The sequence below is a fragment of the Scleropages formosus genome, chromosome 12, assembly GCF_900964775.1.
Source record: "Scleropages formosus chromosome 12, fSclFor1.1, whole genome shotgun sequence".
Taxonomy (NCBI): Eukaryota; Metazoa; Chordata; class Actinopteri; order Osteoglossiformes; family Osteoglossidae; genus Scleropages; species Scleropages formosus.
In genome coordinates this window covers 4,749,124-4,768,738 of record NC_041817.1, presented here as the reverse complement: position 1 = coordinate 4,768,738, position 19,615 = coordinate 4,749,124, and the positions used below count along the sequence as shown (strand labels likewise).

The 19,615-nt window shown below is 47.1% G+C and overlaps 1 protein-coding gene across 1 annotated transcript; it reads right to left on the bottom strand.

The window, feature by feature from the left end:
* Window positions 1-1,882: 1,882 nt before the first annotated feature.
* On the bottom strand, window positions 1,883-3,966 carry pebp1 (phosphatidylethanolamine binding protein 1). The gene is made up of 4 exons (XM_018740507.2): window positions 3,703-3,966; window positions 3,001-3,110; window positions 2,554-2,654; window positions 1,883-2,134 (listed from the first exon to the last, which is right to left on the bottom strand). The coding sequence occupies exons 1-4, from the start codon at window positions 3,835-3,837 to the stop codon at window positions 1,917-1,919; spliced, it is 564 nt and encodes a 187-aa protein (XP_018596023.1). The 5' UTR covers window positions 3,838-3,966; the 3' UTR covers window positions 1,883-1,916.
* Between the last annotated feature and the right edge of the window lie 15,649 nt (window positions 3,967-19,615).

The window sequence follows — 19,615 nt, the reverse complement described above, 5'->3', positions numbered from 1 at the left end:
TGTTGTGGGGCTGTCTTGGCTGACACGCCTCTGCAGCATTGCGTGGAGTTCGGGAACGGTGCCTCTGGAGTGGCAGACCGGGGTGGTGGTCCCTCTTTTTAAGAAGGGGGACCGGAGATTGTGTTCCAACTACAGGGGGATCACACTCCTTAGCCTCCCTGGGAAAGTCTATGCCAGGGTACTGGAAAGGAGAATTCGACCGATAGTCGAACCTCGGATTCAGGAGGATCAATGTGGTTTTTGCCCTGGCCGTGGAACACTGGACCAGCTCTATACCCTCACTAGGGTGTTGGAGGGTTCATGGGAGTTTGCCCAACCAGTCCATATGTGTTTTGTGGACCTGGAGAAGGCATTCGACCGTGTCCCTCGTGGCATCCTGTGGGAGGTACTTCGGGATTATGGGGTTCGGGGCTCACTGCTACGGGCTGTTCGTTCCCTGTATGACCGGAGCAGGAGCTTGGTTCGCATTGCCGGCAGTAAGTCAGACCTGTTCCCGGTGCATGTTGGACTCCGCCAGGGCTGCCCTTTGTCACCGATTCTGTTCATTATCTTCATGGACAGAATTTCTAGGCGCAGTCAGGGAACGGAGGGTGTCTGTTTTGGTGGCCGCAGGATCTCGTCTCTGCTTTTTGCGGACGATGTGGTCCTGTTGGCTTCATCAAGTCAAGACTTGCAGCGTGCACTGGGGAGGTTTGCAGCCGAGTGCGAAGCGGCGGGGATGAGAATCAGCACCTCCAAATCCGAGGCCATGGTTCTCAGTCGGAAAAAGGTGGATTGCCCCCTCCGGGTTAGGGGGGAGTTGCTCCCTCAAGTGGAGGAGTTTAAGTATCTCGGGGTCTTGTTCACGAGTGAGGGAAAAATGGAGCGGCAGGTTGACAGACAGATCGGTGCGGCGTCCGCAGTAATGCGGTCATTGTACCGGTCTGTTGTGGTGAAGAAGGAGCTGAGTCGTAAGGCGAAGCTCTCAATTTACCGATCGATCTACGTTCCTACCCTCACCTATGGTCATGAACTCTGGATCATGACCGAAAGAATGAGATCGCGAATACAAGCGGCAGAAATGAGTTTCCTCCGCAGAGTGGCTGGGCGCACCCTTATGGACAGGGTGAGGAGCTCAGTCACCCAGGAGGAGCTGAGAGGAGAGCCGCTGCTCCTCTGCATCGAGAGGAGCCAGTTGAGGTGGCTCGGGCATCTGTTCCGGATGCCTCCTGGACGCCTCCCTGGGGAGGTGTTCCGGGCTTGTCCCACTGGGAGGAGGCCTCGGGGCAGACCCAGGACACGTTGGAGAGACTATGTCTCCCAGCTGGCCTTGGAACGCCTTGGGGTTCCCCCAGAGGAACTGGAGGAGGTGTGCGGGGAGAGGGAAGTCTGGAGGACTCTACTCGGACTGCTGCCCCCGCGACCCGGCCCCGGATAGCGGAGGAAGATGAATGGATGGATGGATTTTACAATTCACTTGGACACATGTAATTTTTGCTATCATGAAAAATTGTTTAATATTTTGTTCCAATTCCATAACCACTCTCATACAGCACAAACTTTGTATTTAAATACAGAAGCGATACATTTACAAGGGACTACGTAAAAATAATCTTGCATTAACGTAGTTTCCATGACAGCTGTATGTTTACCCTAACAGCAAAAGAATCTAATGGTTAAAAAATTCAAACAGAACAGGTTTGGATTCAATCAATTTATTGTAGTAAATTGAAAAGAAAAAAAAAACACCATTTAAGGAAAAGCTGTAAGTATTAGAGGCTTTACTGTGAATGTCATGGCCAAAGGTAAATGAAAACAAATAAGTGCCACACAAATCAAAATGACAGTTCTCCAAAGGTTAGCTTATTTCTTTTTCTTGTTTTGAATTACTGCTTCTTTTTTGTTTTTCCAATGCTTTTTTTTTTTTTTTTTTTTTTTTATTTTCCTGAGAGCTGTTCATACAGTTTAGGAACATAATCATCCCACTCGGCCTGGTAGCAGGTCCCTGCTGCTGGGACACCCAGATTGTACTTTTTCCGAAAAGCCGAGATCTTGAACTTCCCTCTCTTGTCTCCGGAGCAGTTGGTGAGAACAGGTTCAGTGCATGATATCTGGCCTGGCTGTTCGTAAACCAGCCACACATAGCGGTGAAGACCTACATGAGACAGGAAAGAATCACCTACTGAAACTGCACCTATAGATTTAGCCTCACAACTACATTGGAAGATCATCTATCCCTTTTATTATTAACCTTAACTTATGCAACATCTTCATTCAACAGGATCCACAGTGTTATACGATTAACAAGTTTTTTACACATTTTGCACATCACAGTATTCTTACTGCATCAATTCAGGTTACATACCTTGATCAATAGCTACTTCTGCAAGCAATCTGTATTTATTATACGGCCATCAAGCCTTGTTAAATAATGCTGAGGAATTTACTGCACCTCCTATCATTTACTGCACTTACAATTACATCTTGTGAAATTAAGGAATTGTGCTGCTGTCCTAGATATGTGGTTCTACATATATCACTGGGGCATTTCTCCAAGACGCCTTAGCATCTTACCAGTGCCTTTTGGAGGGCCTGAGCCGATGTAGTCGGACATGACACATCCACTCGCAACGTCATTCCCCTTCATGTTTACCACCAGAAAGTGATGCCACTCACTGGGTAAAAAAAAGCAAAAATATCCACTGACCATTTCACATTCATGACAAATGTTATCACTGTTAACCTTTATTTAGCTTAATCCTCTCCCAAGGCAACAATAAAGTGCCCATTTACACAGCTAAATAGCCATACTGCATCAATTTAGGGTAAATATCTGGATCACGGATACTGCAGGGGTGGGTTTCGAAACCATGACACTGAGCCCCAATCAGAGCATATGGGTTAAATATAATGACGTGGTCAATTTTTAACCAGTCAGGAGAATCATTCAACATAATTTCACTCTCGCCTGAGGATTCATTATTTTCTGCTAGACCATTATTTGAGGAGGAGCACACTTACCGGAACTTGGGGTCTTTCCTGCTGGGAGCATCGGGATCCGTCAAGACCAGTGTGTACAGCTTGCCCGGGTCGCAGCCTTCCCACTCGAGGCTCGTGGGCCGCTTCTGCACCTGCACGTCAAACGCAGACAGGCGGACATGTGAAGCACGCGCACATCACACGTGGCGGGCGCGCACTCACCAACACGAGACCGGCGGCGGCCCGCGTTGCGTCGGCATGCTATGGGAAGTGCTGGAAGAGCGGCAAAATGACGAACAACAACCAAACGTGTCGCATTTGCACAATAAATAGTATACAGTAATTCAATTGGGCTGCGATTAAGAATGCAACCGATTCATTCACATACACACATTCTGAGCCGCTTGTCCCATACAGGTCCATACGGAGCCTACCCGGCAACACAGGGTGTAAGGCCAGAGGGGGAGGGGACACACCCAGGACGGGACGCCAGTCCGCCGCAGGGCACCCCAAGCAGGACTCGAACCCCAGACCCACCAGAGAGCAGGATCCGATCCAACCCACTGCGCCACCGCACGCACCCCCCCTCCGATTCATTCAGTTTCCCAGAATAATGCATCGTCCCCCGCAGCAGTGCCGTCACATTGCAAATTCCGTCTTTAATTTAGCATTACGTAAGTTTATATCAAGATAGTTATATCACGATGTTTATGTCTGCACTTCAGGCAGCAAATAAATTCCAACCTGCGTTGGTGCAAGAACTTTGCCCAGCTCGTCTATTTCGAGGGTGCCATATTTCACGACGAGGGGGTGCGCAGGCTTCTCCTCCACCTCGCTGAGAGCAAGGGATCCGTTCCACTGACTTAAATCCACGGGCATTGTAAAGAAAAAAGATATGTATGCGTGTGTGTTAATCTGTTATCACCACTCTTCACGCGGTATTGATGGCGGGGCTCTGCACAGACGGTCCCGTCTCGTTTTACAGCTGGAGGCTCGATTCCGTTGCTGACGGACTGTCGCACTGACCAATGGAGGGAAAAGTTTATTTTTGCCTAGCGTTTTTATTGGACAATCGCGGTTTGGCCCCTCCCAGACAACACAGGGAGCTGAGTGTCGTGTGGCGCTCGCTGCGTCTGATCGGCGCGGCTGTCTGAATTTGGGCTTTCGCCGAACGACAGTGTTTCCTTGCAACGCAGTTTACGCTTAACCTCTCTTTGCGAAGCATGTGTGCTCTTTTTTATTTCTTTGCATTAGCTTTAAAATATTTACGCTTTCATTAAATATAAACGCAATACATGAACCCGAGTCTGCTATTAATTCGGTTCTGTTCTGCCTGTTATATATTTAGTCTGTATAATTTTTATGCTAGTTTATTTTTAGTCAACAATTAGTATTAGCCACTGACACGGACTTGTGACCCAAGGTGGATCCCTGCAGTCTTATGTTACTTGAATTACTACAGTAAAGTACCCATCTTGAAAACGAGTCAGATTGTAACATTTAAACAACTAAATAAATTAATCGCTTTGTTTACTATAACAGAGTGCTAACACAGCAGCTATAATATGTATTTTATTGATTTGTTGTGCTTCAGTTATCGTTCAGCTGAAATGTAGGTATAGGAATACATTAGCAATAATTATTGATTGTAATGTAAAAAAAATGCGTATTATTCAAGACAGGATAGTGTCCCTACGGAAATAATGTGACAGACATCACATCTGACAATATCAGAGTCAGAATGAGTTTTATTGGCCAAGTGTGCTGATGCACATAAGGAATTTGCTGTGGTTCTAGTGCCTCCAGTACTATTTACAGAAAAACAGAATAAAGAAGAATAAGTAGATGACATATTTGCAGAGTGTACAAACACAAAAAGTGTAAATGGTAATATAAATACTAAAAAAGTAAATAAATAATGACTAATTTACTAAAAGTGGTTGAATAATGTTGCACTTACAGGAGACCTATAAGGGAGTGTTAACTGTTCATGAGGGTGATGGCGTGAGGGAAAAGACTTCTTGTATCTGGCTGTTCTGGAGGACAGTGCTCTGTAGCACCTGCCAGAGGGGAGAAGTGTAAAGAGTTTGTGTCCGGTCTGTGTGAGATCAGTGATAATTTTGCCCTCCCGCTTCTTAATTCTGGACTTGTACAAGATCTGAAGGGTAGCCGGGGTGCACCGATGATCCTCTCAGCTGTCTTGGCTGTCCTTTGTACCGTTTCTGTCTGATTTAGTAGCCAAGTCAAACCAGACAGTTATAGTAGTGCACAGGACAGACTCAATGACAGCTGAGGATCAGCAGTTCCTTTGGCAGGGTGAACTTCTTCAGCTGGCAAAGGAAGTACATGCACTCTTGGGCCTTTTTCATGATGGAGTCAATATAGGTGTCCCACTTCAGGTCCTGGGAGATTGTAGGACTCAGGAACCTGAAGGACTCCACGGCTGACACGGTACTGTTGATAATGGTGTGGAGGGGACGTGCAGGGAGGATCCTCCTGAAGTCCACAGTCATCTCCATTGTTTTGAGTGTTTTTAGCTCCAGGTTGTTTTGACTGCACCAGCCAGCCAGCTGTTCAGCCTCCCTCCTGTATACAGACTCGTCACCGTCCTGGATGAGGCCAATAACTGGTGTCGTCTGCAAACTTCAGGAGCTTTGCAGAGGGGTCCTTGGAAATGCAGTCTTATGTACAAGGAGAAGAGTATTGGGGAGACCACACCTCCCTGGGGAGCACCAGTGCTGACTGCAGGTGCTGGAAATGAATTTCCCCAGCCTCACCAGTTGCTGTCCACCTATCAGGAAGCTGGTGATCCACTGACAGATGGTGGTGAGCACAGAAAACTGCATCAGTTTGATCTGGAGGAGGTCTGGGATGATGGTGTTAAACGCGTCCAAGAATACATTCATTTAGCAGATGCTTTTCTCCAAAGCGACGTACATCTCAGAGAAAATACAGTTTGTGCATTACATTAGGAGAAAGAGACAGTTGCAGATATGTGATTCTTAAGTAAACTTGGGTGGTTTCCTTCCACTTTATGCACCGATGTTCATCACATGAGTAGGTGCACAAAACTCAGGATAGACTAATCCTGATCACCTTCTTATTTTCCCCAATAGGATCCTTGCATAAGTGCCTGGTTTGTTGAAGTGTTGCAGGATGAAAACGCAGTCCCTTGTTGAATTAATTTTATTATTAATCTTAATTATTTACCTTAATTTTACTGATGCCAAGGTGATCTACAACATTAGATTATTAATTTTACAATGGCTTACACATTTATACTGGAGGGCATACTTCGTGAAGTACATCGATCAAGGTCATTACAGTCTTTGATGTTTTGAATCTCAAATTTTCAGATAGCAAGGCATGGGCCCTTCCCATAGTAGCTCCTCAGAAACCGGCCGAGGTCCTGGTTCAACCGCTCAACTTGTCCATTAGCTTGTGGATGGTACCCACATGTGAGGCTTACGGACACCCTGAGTTTCTGCCAGAATGCCTTCCAGACCCTGGACACGAACTGAGGGCCCCGGTCGGAGACAATATCCTTGGGTAACCCGAAGAGCTGAAAGACATTCTGAAAGAGCAGCTCAGCTGTGGTCATGGCAGTGGGAAGTCAGGGCAAAGGAAGCAGACGACACGCCTTGGAGAATCGGTCCAGGACGACAAGGATTACTGTGTTACCGTCTGAGGGTGGCAGGTCCGTGAAAAGTCCACTGCCACATGAGACCAGGGCCTGGCTGGGACCGGAAGGGGCTCCAACAGTCCTGCCTGTTTCTGATTCGGAGTCCTGGACTGGGCACATACCTCACAGGCCTCCACGAATTCTTGTACATCCTCCCGTAGAGAAGGCCACCAATACGTCTTCTCAAGGAGGGCCCCAGTCCATCGAGCCCCTGGGTGACCTGTGGCTGGAGTGTCATGAGCCCAGTGGAGTAGCTGGGAACGCATCCTAGGAGGAACATACTCTTTGCCTTCGGGGGTGTCGACCGGGTTGGGTTCCTCCTGTTGGGCCTGCTGGAGATCCTGTGTGAATCACCACTGAATGGGAGCCACGAAGCAGGCGCTGGGCAGGATGGACTCTGGCGAGTCAGGAGTCAGATCCTTGTCATAGAGACGAGACAAGGCATCCGCTTTGGTGTTCTTGGACCCTGGGCGGTAGGAGACGGTAAACTGGAACCTAGTAAAGAGCCTACTGGGCTTGACGAGGGTTAAGCCTACGGGCAGCCTTTAGGTACTCCAGATTCCTATGGTCTGTGAGGACCAAGAACGGATGAGTAGCCCCCTCCAACCAGTGTCTCCACTCTTCTAAGGCCAGTTTAATGGCCAGCAGTTCCCTGTTACCAATATCATAATTCTATTCTGCTGGTGACAATTTATGGGAAAAGCAAGCACAGGGGAAGAGCTTGGCCGGGGTTCCCTGCCTCTGGGAAAGCACTGCCCCAACCCCCATGGTTGAGGCATCTACCTCTACAACAAACGGCAACGTTGGGTCTGGATGTTTCAGTATCGGGGGGGTGGTAAACTGGTGCTTAAGGTCTTGGAAGGCCGTGCCGGCTTCTTGGGACCAGGAGAGATGGGACTGTTCCCTTGAGTAATGCGGTGAGAGGTGCCGCAATACTGCTAAACCCACGAATAAACCGCTGGTAAAAGTTAGCAAACCCCATGAACTGTTGAAGAGCCTTTACCGTGGTTTGCCAGGGCCAATCCAGCACTGCCTGGACCTTATTTGGGTCCATCTCTACCCCGTAAGGGCCAAGAACGAAGCCTAAGAAAGAAACCCGCTCTTGGTGAAAGACACTTCTCGCTTTTAACAAAGAGACCATTATCTAGGAGACATCTGAGGACCTGTCTGACATGGTCTATGTGTTCGGCCATTGATGGCGAGAACACCAGGATATCGAGATACACGAGGACACACTGATTAACTAAATCACCCAAGACATGATTGACATAGGCTTGAAACACCTCATTGGCGAGTCCAAAGGGCATGACCAGGTACTTGTAGTGACCTAGTGTGGTACTAAACGCAGTCTTCCACTCATCCCCCCCTCTCGTATCTGGATAAGGTTATACGCACTTCGTAGATCTAACTGGGTAAACACCCGTGCGCCATGTACCTGTTCAAGTGCGGCAGTGATCAGAGGCAGGGGATGCGAATACTTGATGGTGATGTCATTGAGGCCACGATAATCTATGCAAGGGCGAAGACCGCCATCCTTTTTTCCTACAAAAAAAAAAAACCGGCAGAGGCAGGAGAAGTGGATGGCCAGATAATACCTGAGTCTAGGGCCTCGGTTATAAACATCTCCATGGCCTTCTGCTCGGATAAAGACAGCGGATAGATCCGATCCCTGGGAGGAGTCGTCCCGGGCAGAAGGTCGATGGCACAGTCCCATGGATGGTGTGGGGGCAGGGTGGAGGCCCGAGCCTTGCTAAATACCTCAGCGAGGTCAGCATAAGGCTCTGGTACTGTCAGGGGCCGTGAAGAGTCGGGGCTCTCGACAGACGTAGCTCAGCAAGGCATCAGAAGACAAGAGGAAGAGCATTGCTTTTCCCACGACACCAGTTCCCCAGAACTCCAGGAAAACACCAGGTCGTGCTTGGACAGCCAAGTGTAACCCAGAATCACCTGGATGTCAGGGGCCTGAATAATAAAAAAAGGAGATGATCTCCATATGACAGGCTCCTGTCTGGAGACCAATCTCCATCGTTTTGGTGTCGACTACCCCGGTCCCTAGTGGTTGACCATCTAGCACTTTCACCCGTAACGTAACGTCACAGCTCTGCATAGGAAGGCTATGAGCTTCCGCAAAAGCGGCATCCATAAAACAGCTAGCCACTCCTGAGTCTACGAGTGTGTGCGTAACAACCCGACGCGACTCCCATGTCAGGACATTAAGGACTGAGTTGAGGGACTGATTGGAAAGGTCTACTTACCTGGGGTTGTCTAGCTTGAGGTCCCCTTGCAACAGGCCACTTCAGACAGGCGGACCAGTAGTGTCCGACTCCCCAACAGTAAAGGCAAATGCTCTCCTGAAAGCGTCGCTGCCTCTCTACAGGAGAGAGATGTCCACTTCCAACCCTCAGGGGTGCGGGGTTATCTCTGGTGATTGGTGGAAGCTGTGGTGTGTGCTCATGGGCCAGATGATCCAGGACGATCGCCCGCTGTATGTACCGATCCAACGCCTGTTCGTCGGCGTGGGAGGCAGCCGGGAATTTCACAGATGGAGCAAGGGTGACATCTGGTGGTGATCTCTGGAACTGCAAGAAGGTTCGCATCTTTTTTGGGCTTCGGTTTTGCTTTCGGCTGTAGGATGCGTAGGATTGCATCCAACTCCTTTTGCAGGCGTTGTGCCGCTGCTGGGTTCATGTGTTAAGAGGCAAAATCTTCTGTCACACGGAACACAGGGAGCCGGGATGGCTGAACCCAAGTGCAGCATTGTTTGTCAGAAGTTGAGGGAAGAGGCGAGTTCTCAAAACCAGGGACAGGCGAGGGGTCGGTCGATCGGCGAACAGGACAGGAACAAGGATCCATGGACGTAGTCGGAGAACAAAACAAGGAGTCAAAAAACCGGAGATTGTGGACAGAGCAAGACTAGAGTGCGTGTAGTAACGTGAGAAAGGGCGGTTGCCCCCAAACAAGATTCCACAGTGGTATGGGAGCTGAAGAGGGTCTTATAAAGTGAGTGGTTACTCATGAGTTAGTGCGGAGTCAGGTGTTGTTGCTTGTGCTGTGGGTGTGGACGTGACAGTCTAATTACAACAAATCGCTATAATAACCAGTTAACTCATTCGCCAATAGCACACTTAGCATGACACAGTGCAAACTCACACACGCGGTTCACAAGGACAGTAATGTGGAGTTACGGCTGAATAAACAGAGTTTACACTGCAGAGATTAAACTTTCAGTGTTTACTCGCACAGCTTCTGCTTCCTTTTCAATCTCCAAGGCTTCCAATTCTAGATCTAGCCTAGCTCTCTGCTTTTTTATTTCTAGCTGTCTTTTAGCATAAACCACCTTGGTAAGTGCTGCTTCAGTTGAGGCTCTAGCTTTGGCAGCAGCCTCCATGACAGATGACTTAGAAGAAGATGAGCGCTTAGTTAGAGCTCGCTCTTGATGCTGTATGGACTGAAGAGTTGGGGGAAGATGGACGCTGCATGCTTGTGTACCTGTATTTTTCTTTGCTCCCACCGCTGGTATAACTTTTCACTGTACTATTCTCCCTGCGTGTTATGCACATCCAGTACGTTAACGCAGTTTACAGGAGCAAGCCAAACTCGATTCTCACGAGCCAGGATATGAGCGTCTTGCTCCTTTATTGTCTCCAAATGACAGGTGAAAATGTGAGTGAAACTACAATAAACAGAAACAGTAAAAGAAACTTAACCAATGTCTGCAAGAACTTCACAACTTACAGTTATTGCTTCCACGGGCGTAGGAAAAACACACAGAACTCAGACGCTTCCACTATGCCTATCCCGACAGTAGTGCATCATGGAAATAGCACACGTGCACAAATCGCGCATTAACGTATGGAAATAAAGGTTTCACTCAACAAAGCAATTAATTACATTGAACATTTCTTTTCCTTTTTTTAAAAAATGAACTAAACAAATCTGCGGGCAGAACAATTACCCTGATTTAATGCAGTAAGAGTGCCCTGTTGCATGAATGAGTAAGTCATTGTAAACCTATCTTTGTACGTTGACTTATGTTTACATTTCTTGAAAAAATTTAACTCAGAGCACAGAAGAGTATATTCTGCAACAGTTAGAGATTTTGACACCAACAAAAAGTAAAGCTTAAAACGCTGTTTACCTGTTTGATACTGCTAGTTTGCTAACATACAATATTCAAGTAGTTGCCTATTGAAGTGACACATATCAATAGCAAATACATGGTGAAATTACCACATATTGATGGGCTAATTTATGATGCTGTCAAGAGATCAGGAGAGAAAAGGATCCAAAAGGGAAGAGTTTTGAGATTCTTACTGAAGGCTGGAACAGATTCAGTCGTTATGAGAAACAGAATGGGTTCTGTGCTGAAAAAAGATGAAAATGGAAACAAGTTACTCCCAGACTTTGACTTTTGATGTGGATGACAGCAACCTTGGACCAAAAATTAGACAAAGGTGTGAGATGAGCCTTGGACAAAGGACAAAGTCAAAGTTATTTGCTTGTAGCTACCAGACAGGGACTTTTGTTAATCTTTCTGGTTCAGAAGATGAGTGAGACTCACAATGTTTAGCAATGCTGAGGGATTCCACCCTTTGACAGTCACTAATACCAAAGGTGTGGCCATTTCAACATATACTCAGCAAAATGTAATACATGGTATGTTAGGGAGGGCTGCCATTCACACTGGTACATCTTTGTTGGGACTGTTCCTGGAGAGATGTTCCTCAGATACAACAACTCCATCTCTTAACTTCTGAATGACTTTTTTACCCCTTGTTTCCTTTCAAGTGGCTTGTTGATGTGGTGTGAAAATTAATATGTTCTAATGTGATGTGAAAGTTAATACATTCAGAAGGTGTGCCTGTGTGACTGCTTAACGCAATGGGAACTACGCCTTATGATGACCTATGTATGAACTTGCAAAAGATGGAGGCAACGCAAACCGATCAGGAAGAGACATCCAGCTGTCCGGAGCTCTCCCATTGGCCAATGTTGTTGTGAAAAGTCTCTAAATGTCCGAGTGTTTTGTACGGATCTCCTGTGGCTGATTGGTTCTGGAGAGAGAAAGAAAATTTCTTTCACAAGTTTGGGGGCTCGTCCAGGATGGTTAATCTCGGCGTCAGTGACCCACCGCTGGAAGAATTCTCCCTAGGGGGAGCTGGTGTCCTAGAAGAACCAGAGGGAATGATCCTGGGTCAAAGTTAAGGATGGCTCGTTTCATGGCATGCAGGCCATGGGGACAGAGTACACCATCAAAAGAACTGAGTCAGCCGGTAGGACAAAAGTTATGTTTCATGCGAAGGTTGCTCTATTCTGGTCCATGTGTTTGCAAACTACAATTAACAGGTCTACAGTGGGATACAGTTAACAGGTCGGTATCGGGAAAAGGGAAGTTTGCAATTCTCTCCTATGCGATGGGTCCTTGTATAGTTCAGTCACAGTGGGTTTGCGATGGGTCGACAGTAAAGAATATAATGGGTGTATAGACAGACAAGTGGGCGAAAGAGGCCGCATTATCTCCTCAAAAAAGCCTTGCAAGGAAAAGTGTGAATGCTCTGTGTGCGAAAGAAAGTGATGCTATTGTGTTTGGGCTTTCTTGCTCTGCATCGAAGAACTGCTTTGCTTTTGCTAACTGCTTTGTGTTTAAAGGTTACTCTGCTTTGCAAGAAAGGAAGCGCTTTACACTAACCATTGTCACAACAAAGAATTGCATTGCTTTTGTTAATGATTCAGAGGTGTTAGGGCATTATTGAAAAGTAAAGTATAAGAAAGTGCACGTGCTAAATTGTCTAGACTTGTGCAAAGTATGTAAGGTTATCGTTAGAATAAAAACCAGCGGGTTTGTTGTTTGGACCGCGTGGCTAAAACCAGGGAAATAAATGGGTCAGGACTACTCCAAAACATCCTGACTGCATCCGGCTTATTATCCGGACAGAATTACAGAGTTTGAAAAATGACTGAAGAAGAGAGATGGACATGAACCCAAAGTAGGTCCTGGAGCAGAAGGAAGAAGACTAAAATTAACCCCTATTCAAATAGTAGAGAGGTTTACAGGAGAAAAATACGGGAAGGTGTGTAAGGAGTGGAATAAAATTACTCGAGGGGTGTGGCCGAGAGAAGGGAGTTTTGACCCACAGAAAATAGAGGTAGTGAGGAAGAAATTACAAAAGAAATGGGGAGGCTGCTGTGGTTGTAGTAAAGGTCAGATGTTAGAAAAGTTAGTAGAATGGGAAAATTTGGGAAGGAGAAGGGTATTGGAGGCTGCACGAAAGCACGCGTATGACCTTGCGGTATGTTTGAAAGCTAAGAAAGCAAAAGTTGAAGCCCAAGCCGGTGCTTTAACAATGCTTGCTGAAGCCCCTGATCTAGGAGAAGATCAGCAGAGGAAAGAGAAAGAAGAGACGTCTCTGTATCCAGTGGTGCCGCAACCCCCTCTCTACAACCCTGACCACGGAGCTGCGAAGGATGACTTAGGCTCGGGAATACTGCTCTCGCCTAGCACCTCCAGAAGCGGCCGTAATTATTTTCTGTTTGGTCTGCTGGGTCCCACTTCCCTACCCCCTTCACGGCACCAGATGTCGCTGATTCAGATGCCTGACCCCCAAAGCCCTGACCAAGAGGGGAACACCAGAATGGTCTTGGTGCAGAGGAACTGGGACGTCCAGGAACTGATCAATGTCTGCAATAGCCTCCCTGATCCCAGAGAGGTGGGTGGACAATGTTTCTGAGAGGCTATCCAGGATCTAGATGACATCTACAAACCCAGTGGTGGTGAATGGTCCCAAGTCTTGAGATGCAAGCTCAGGAGCAACTGGAACAATGTGCGAGAGGGATGGACTGGCTTGAACCAAGATGCAAACGGCTTCAGCGGTATCCAGTGTCTTAGCAAAATGATGGTCAATCATTCAGGTATACAGAATGCACAGGAATGCAACACTGTAATGGCATCTCTGTGTGTGAATGGTCTGAGATGTGAATTGCAGAAGGAAGTGAAAACGTCTTGCACTGGCTGTCATGAGGCCAAGCTGGAAGATCTGAGACGGCATGCAGGGCATGCAGAAAGAAACCAGGAAGAACAGGGAGAGGAAAGCAACCAAGCTGATGGCAGCACAACTCGCTTTCTATGAAGGAGGGAGTGACGATGTTGATAGAGGCCATGGACACAGGGAGAATCAAGGTCAAGGGAATCCTGGAGGAGGTAGAGGATGATCTAGGGGGGTCTCGATCTCAGGGCAATAGAAGTACATGTTTCATTTGCAGAAACTCAGGGCGCTGGAAAGCAGACTGCCCAAACAACCATTGGACTGATCAGCAAGACCAATTGTGGCCAGCATCCCCACCGAGGGGAGTGACGGCATTCAATCACAGTGCCTAGGATGAGATGCGGACAAGCGGTGGAGGAACAGGTCAATTCACCGCTCTGACCTGGTGTCCCACGTCAGACCCAATGATACAGCTGAGGGTCTTGCCTCAACCCATTTCCTTCCTGGTGGACACAGGGGTGATGAGATCCACTATTAGAAAACAGGAGGTACCAGGGGTCCCCACAAATGGAAACCAGATCGGCATCATGGGAGCATCAGGAATAACACAAAGCCTCAAGAAACAAACCCACTGCCTATGGGAACGACAAAAGACATTGCTGTGACTACCATTCGCTTGTCCTTAGTGACCACTGTCTGGTGAACCTGCTAGGTCGAAACTTGCTTGCGAACCTCGGTGTGACTGTCTCTGTGACTGAAGAAGGTACCAACATCACGTCTCCAATACTGAGACTGTTTTCCCAGCAGAAGTTATCGCAAAACACTGTTTGGCTGCTGGACGGTGACACGCTGCTGCAAAGTAAGGTGCCTCCCAGTTTGACACAGCCCACACAGTTGCACTGCACGGCACACTTCTTTGCAGAAGAAACCGCAGAGGATTGACAAGAACAATGGGAGTTTCTGGCAAACATACTTGAGAAAGAGACAATCATTCTGTCTGATTTGTTCCTGACAAAGGAACGCACTGCAGCATCTGTTGTTGGAGGAAAATTCAGCAGTTACCATTTACACTGACTCTCGGTATGCTTTTGGGGTTTGTCACGACTATGGAGTGCTGTGGAGACAGCATGGGTTTCTGACTAGTTCTAGGAAGCCCTACAACATCACAAATTGGTTGAAAATTTGTTGTCAGCCCTCATGCTACCCCAACGAGTGGCAGTAGTGAAGTGCCAGGCACACACAGGGAAAGAGGATCCAGTGAGCAAGGGTAATGCAGCAGCAGACAAGTGGGAAAAAGAGGCCACATTATCTCCTCAAGCCCCAGTTATAAGACTGATGGTAGTTCAGGAGGTGCTTAGTTCACAGTGCTTATCTGGGAATGGCGAAGGCAACCCATGGCCTAGACAATACCTCACGAGATGCCATGGTGACAACAGTGTCCTGTCACTGGGAAGCCCCAGGATTTACCACCTATGCACTGGCGTACTGTCAGAAATGTGTAGTATGCATGAAATTTAACATTGGCAAGGCAACCTCGTTACCTACATCAGCCACTCCTCTGCCTGATGGACCTTTCAAACACATCCAGCTCGATTTCATTGAATTAAATCCAAGCAGAGGATACAAGTATTGTTTGGTAGTGGTTGATGTTTTCTCTCGGTGGGTTGATGGATTTCTTTGCAAACGGCAGGATGCGCACACTGTGGTCAAACACTTACTAAAGGACATCGTTCTGAGATGGGGTGTTCCTACTCGCCTCACTAGTAACAATGGGACTAATTTTGTGGATTCATTTGTATGCTGCCTATCTGAGTGGCTAGGATGCAACCTGCACCACTATTGCTCCCATCACCTTCAGAGCAGTGAAATGGCTGAGAAAGCTAATCAAACTGTGAAAATTAAGTTAGCCAAGATGTGTGAAGAAAGTGGGTTACCCTGGCCCGACGCACTGCCTATAGTTTTGACAGCGCAACACAGAACTCGCAGACAGCTGGGAGTATCTCTTTTTGAGGTTCTGACAGGTTGTCCAATGCCGGCCCCCATGCCCCCATGGTCATATATTGTTAGAAACTGTGGATGGTGATTTATTGTCCTATCTTACAAGGCTGAAGAAAGGTCTGAGTGCAGTCCACCAACAGGTTTGAGAGTGCTGGAGGACACTGGATGCCAGTACTGACTCGCTGACTGTGCCAACACCTGGTGACCGGGTCCTGGTTCGGGATTTGCGGAGAAAGCACTGGAACCAACCCCAGTGGAGAGGCCCTTGTCAAGTGTTGCTGTCTACCACACATGCAGTTAAGGTCAAAGGCATTGACTCTTGGACTTATCTGTTAAATTGTAGGAGTGACCACCCTGCAGCCATCATGACTCTGGTGGGATGAGGAGAGCTGTGTGTGAGCATTTCATGCTCAAATGGGGGAGTGTGGTGTGAAAATTTGTATTTTGTAGTGTGATGTGAAATTTAATACATTCAGAAAGCGTATGCTGTATCCTGGCTTCATTCTCTGTGTAATTGCTTTGCACAATGGGAAATGTTGGTAGGGAAACAAGACAGAAAAATGGGGACAAATTGTCGGAGGCAGGGAAGGTTTTGAGAGTATTGCCATGCCTTACGATTACCTTATGTATTAGCTTGCAAATAAAAGGAGGCAACTCAAACCAATCAGGGAGAGACATCCAGCCTTCCGGAGCTCTCCTATCTGCCGGCTGATTTTGTCGTGAAAAGTCTCTACATGTCTGAGTGTTTTGTACAGATCTCCTGCAGCTGATTGGTTCCGAGGGCAGAAAGAAAATTTCTTCCACAAATGATCTGTACTGTAATGATTTTATCCAGCTCTCTCCTAGGAGCTTCCTGAGTTAAGATGGTCATTTTCATAAATTTTCATAATCTTATTTCTTGTGTGGGGTTTTTTAACTTCAGTTTAGCCAGAAATGTCCAAACGGAATAGCCTATAACCAATGAGTCACTGTACATCTTTCTCGAGAGACCTGTCATCGGGTTGAAACCAGTGCTGCATGAAGCCCAACTCAATTTGCACTTCCATGGCTTTCCTGGGGTCACACACAAACCTGTGACAGCATTGAGCAGTTGTCCAAAGTTGCCCTAGCACGTAAGCTTTTCCAAAGTGGTATCCTGGTTTTGACTTAGGTCAAGTTATGTCCTCTGGGTTTTCCAATCAGAAAGCTGGCAATAAAGTTATTCCACTTCCTCTGGGGAGACATACAGGCATGTTTTGAAAGGCAAAAAAAGCCTCAACAATATCACAGAAAGCTTTATCAGAAAGTGACGTTTTTGGTGTTTTTTTGCAAAAAGTTCATGTTTTTGACAAATGTGTTTGTTTCTGACTTAGATATCATTTACCAGCCGAAGAGATCTGCCTGCATTCTGCAGCACTGTACCCAGACCAGGTAAACAGCAATGAGGTCAGGAAAACAAACCACCAACACTGAGGTGAACTGGTATCAAAATCTTTTTATACAGTAGTCTGTATCGCTCTCTGATGCAAACTCGAAGGTTCATTCAATGCCACTTTCTTTCCAATAAGATTTCTCAACTCACTGTCTCAGTCTGCTGTTGTCACTGAGGTTTAACCCTTGGTTAGTTTGGCCACATGGGTACTGCTGCTGGTAGATTCTGCCAGGCTGCCAGAACAGACTACCTGACTGGTTGACTACACCTTATGTGGAAACTTGGCTGTATGTCAGGTGTGGCTATCATCAGCAGGTGAGTCCTGAAGGGACAGTCTTGGCTTCTTTTATGTTCAGCTTTTACATCTCAACCTTTTGGTGCAACATTTAATCATGTCTTCAGCATTTTCAAGTGATATAGCAAGTATGCATATGGCTGTATGAGGAGAGGTGGTGGGGATGGTGGTGGGAGTTACCTGGTGTACACCTGGACAACAGGCTGGAGTGGTCTAACACCACTGAGACAACTCTGAACAAGAAGGGCCAGAGCCACCTTTCCTTTCTAAGGAGACTTGTACGTTGGAAAAAACATGTCACTACTGCACATGGTCTCCCAGTGTGTTGTTGCAGGTGCCGTCTTCCGTGCAGTCCTGTGACATGTTGGGACAGCGACAGTGCTACAGGTACTACAGGTGCCGCTAGCTGACCAAATAAAACTAATGAGGAGTGGCTCAGTCCATGGAGTTACACTGCACTCTAAACAAACTCCTATTCATCATGGATAGTGACTCTCATCCTCTGCACTCCACCGTGGCTAAAGAGAGGAGCACCAGCAGTGACACACTGGTCCAGTTATGCTCTTCCAAGGAGCCACCTGAGGTCATCCCTGCCAATGTCCTTTATATTGAGTCCTCTCAAAGCAGGGGTGGAACTAACCTCTTACTGACCAAGTGATACTGACCTGTCTATACACACACACACACACACACACACACACACACACACACACACACACACACACACACACACACACATTTTCTGAACCGCTTGTCCCATACAGGGTCACGGGGGACCGGAGCCTAACCCAGCAACTCAGGGTGTAAGGCTGGAGGGGGAGGAGGACACACCCAGGATGGGACGCCAGTCCATCGCAAGGCACCCCAAGCGGGACTCGAACCCCAGACCCACTGGAGAGCAGGACCCAGTCCAACCCACTGCACCACTGCGCCCCCCCATCTACACTTTATCCATTATTAGTACACTTCATATTTTCCTGGATTGTTGAGCTGTTTTAAATAGCTTCCTGCCCATGTTGATAGACACATTAAAAACCTTTTTTATGTTATTCATAATTATTGTATAATGGGAACAGAAGTTCTGAAGAAGCATTGCGGAGCACTGTTTAAGGAACAACTTGAACAATGTGTAATTGGGCCTGGAAGGGTTGCAACTTTGATGGGCAGGAAAGATTGATGTTCCTGTCAAGGTAGAGACATTACAAAACTCTGGAGGTAATTTAGCTGTCTAAAGGATATACTACAAGAGAACTGAAAACTGTTAATCCTCAGGAAGGATGCTGTGACACATGGAGTTTAATGCTTAAACTGAACAATAAAGAAATAATAATGAAAAAAGTTTTTAGTGTACCGATTATTGACAATACAGAATTTGAATTGTATGTTACTAAAAAATTATTAAATTTGATAAATTCCAGCTGAAGTACACATATAGTTTTACTGATAATTGATATAAATATGATTTCATCATTCAGAATAATTATTCGCTATTAATATAATATACAAAACAGGTTAAAACTTTTCAGGTTAGGCATTCTGCTTATACTTTTGAGGATCACCCTTTTCTCATTTATGACATATTTTCTTACATCATGCCATCATAGTGGATTTATTCCATAATTCTTGTAACTGATCAGTACTAAATACTCTGGAGTTTAAAATAAATAATAATCTAAAGCTTTTATCTTCCATAACTGCAAATAAAAACACACACACACACACTTTCAGAACCGCTTGTCCCATACAAGGTCGCGGGGAACCGGAGCCTACCCGGCAATACAGGGCATAAGGCCAGAGGGGGAGGGGACACACCCAGGACAGGACGCCAGTCCGTCACAAGGCACCCCAAGCAGGACTCAAACCCTAGACCCACCGAAGAGCAGGACTGTGGTCCAACCCACTGCGCCACTGCACCCGCAAATAAAAACACACACACACACCTGTCCCCTACAGGGTTGTGGGGAACCGGAGCCTACCCGGCAATACAGGGCATAAGGCCAGAGGGGGAGGGGACACACCCAGGACGGGACGCCAGTCCGTCGCAAGGCATCCCAAGCGGGACTTGAACCCCAGACCCACTGGAAAGCAGGACCATGGTCCAGCCCACTGTGCCACCGCACCCCCCATCAAATAAAAACACACACACACACACACACACATTGTCAGAACCGCTTGTCCCATACGGGGTCACGGGGAACCGGAGCCTACCCGGCAACACAGGGCGCAAGGCCAGAGGGGGAAGGGGACACACCCAGGACAGGACGCCAGTCCGTCACAAGGCACCCCAA

Bases quoted from the DNA above. Each gene is read 5' to 3' on its own strand.
- pebp1 (XM_018740507.2), bottom strand. From the start codon at position 3,837: ATGCCCGTGGATTTAAGTCAGTGGAACGGATCCCTTGCTCTCAGCGAG. The intron at 3,111-3,702 runs GTTGGAATTTAT...TTTGACGTGCAG, and splicing joins AAGTTCTTGCACCAACGCAG to GTGCAGAAGCGGCCCACGAG. The intron at 2,655-3,000 runs GTAAGTGTGCTC...TTTTTTACCCAG, and splicing joins AGGAAAGACCCCAAGTTCCG to TGAGTGGCATCACTTTCTGG.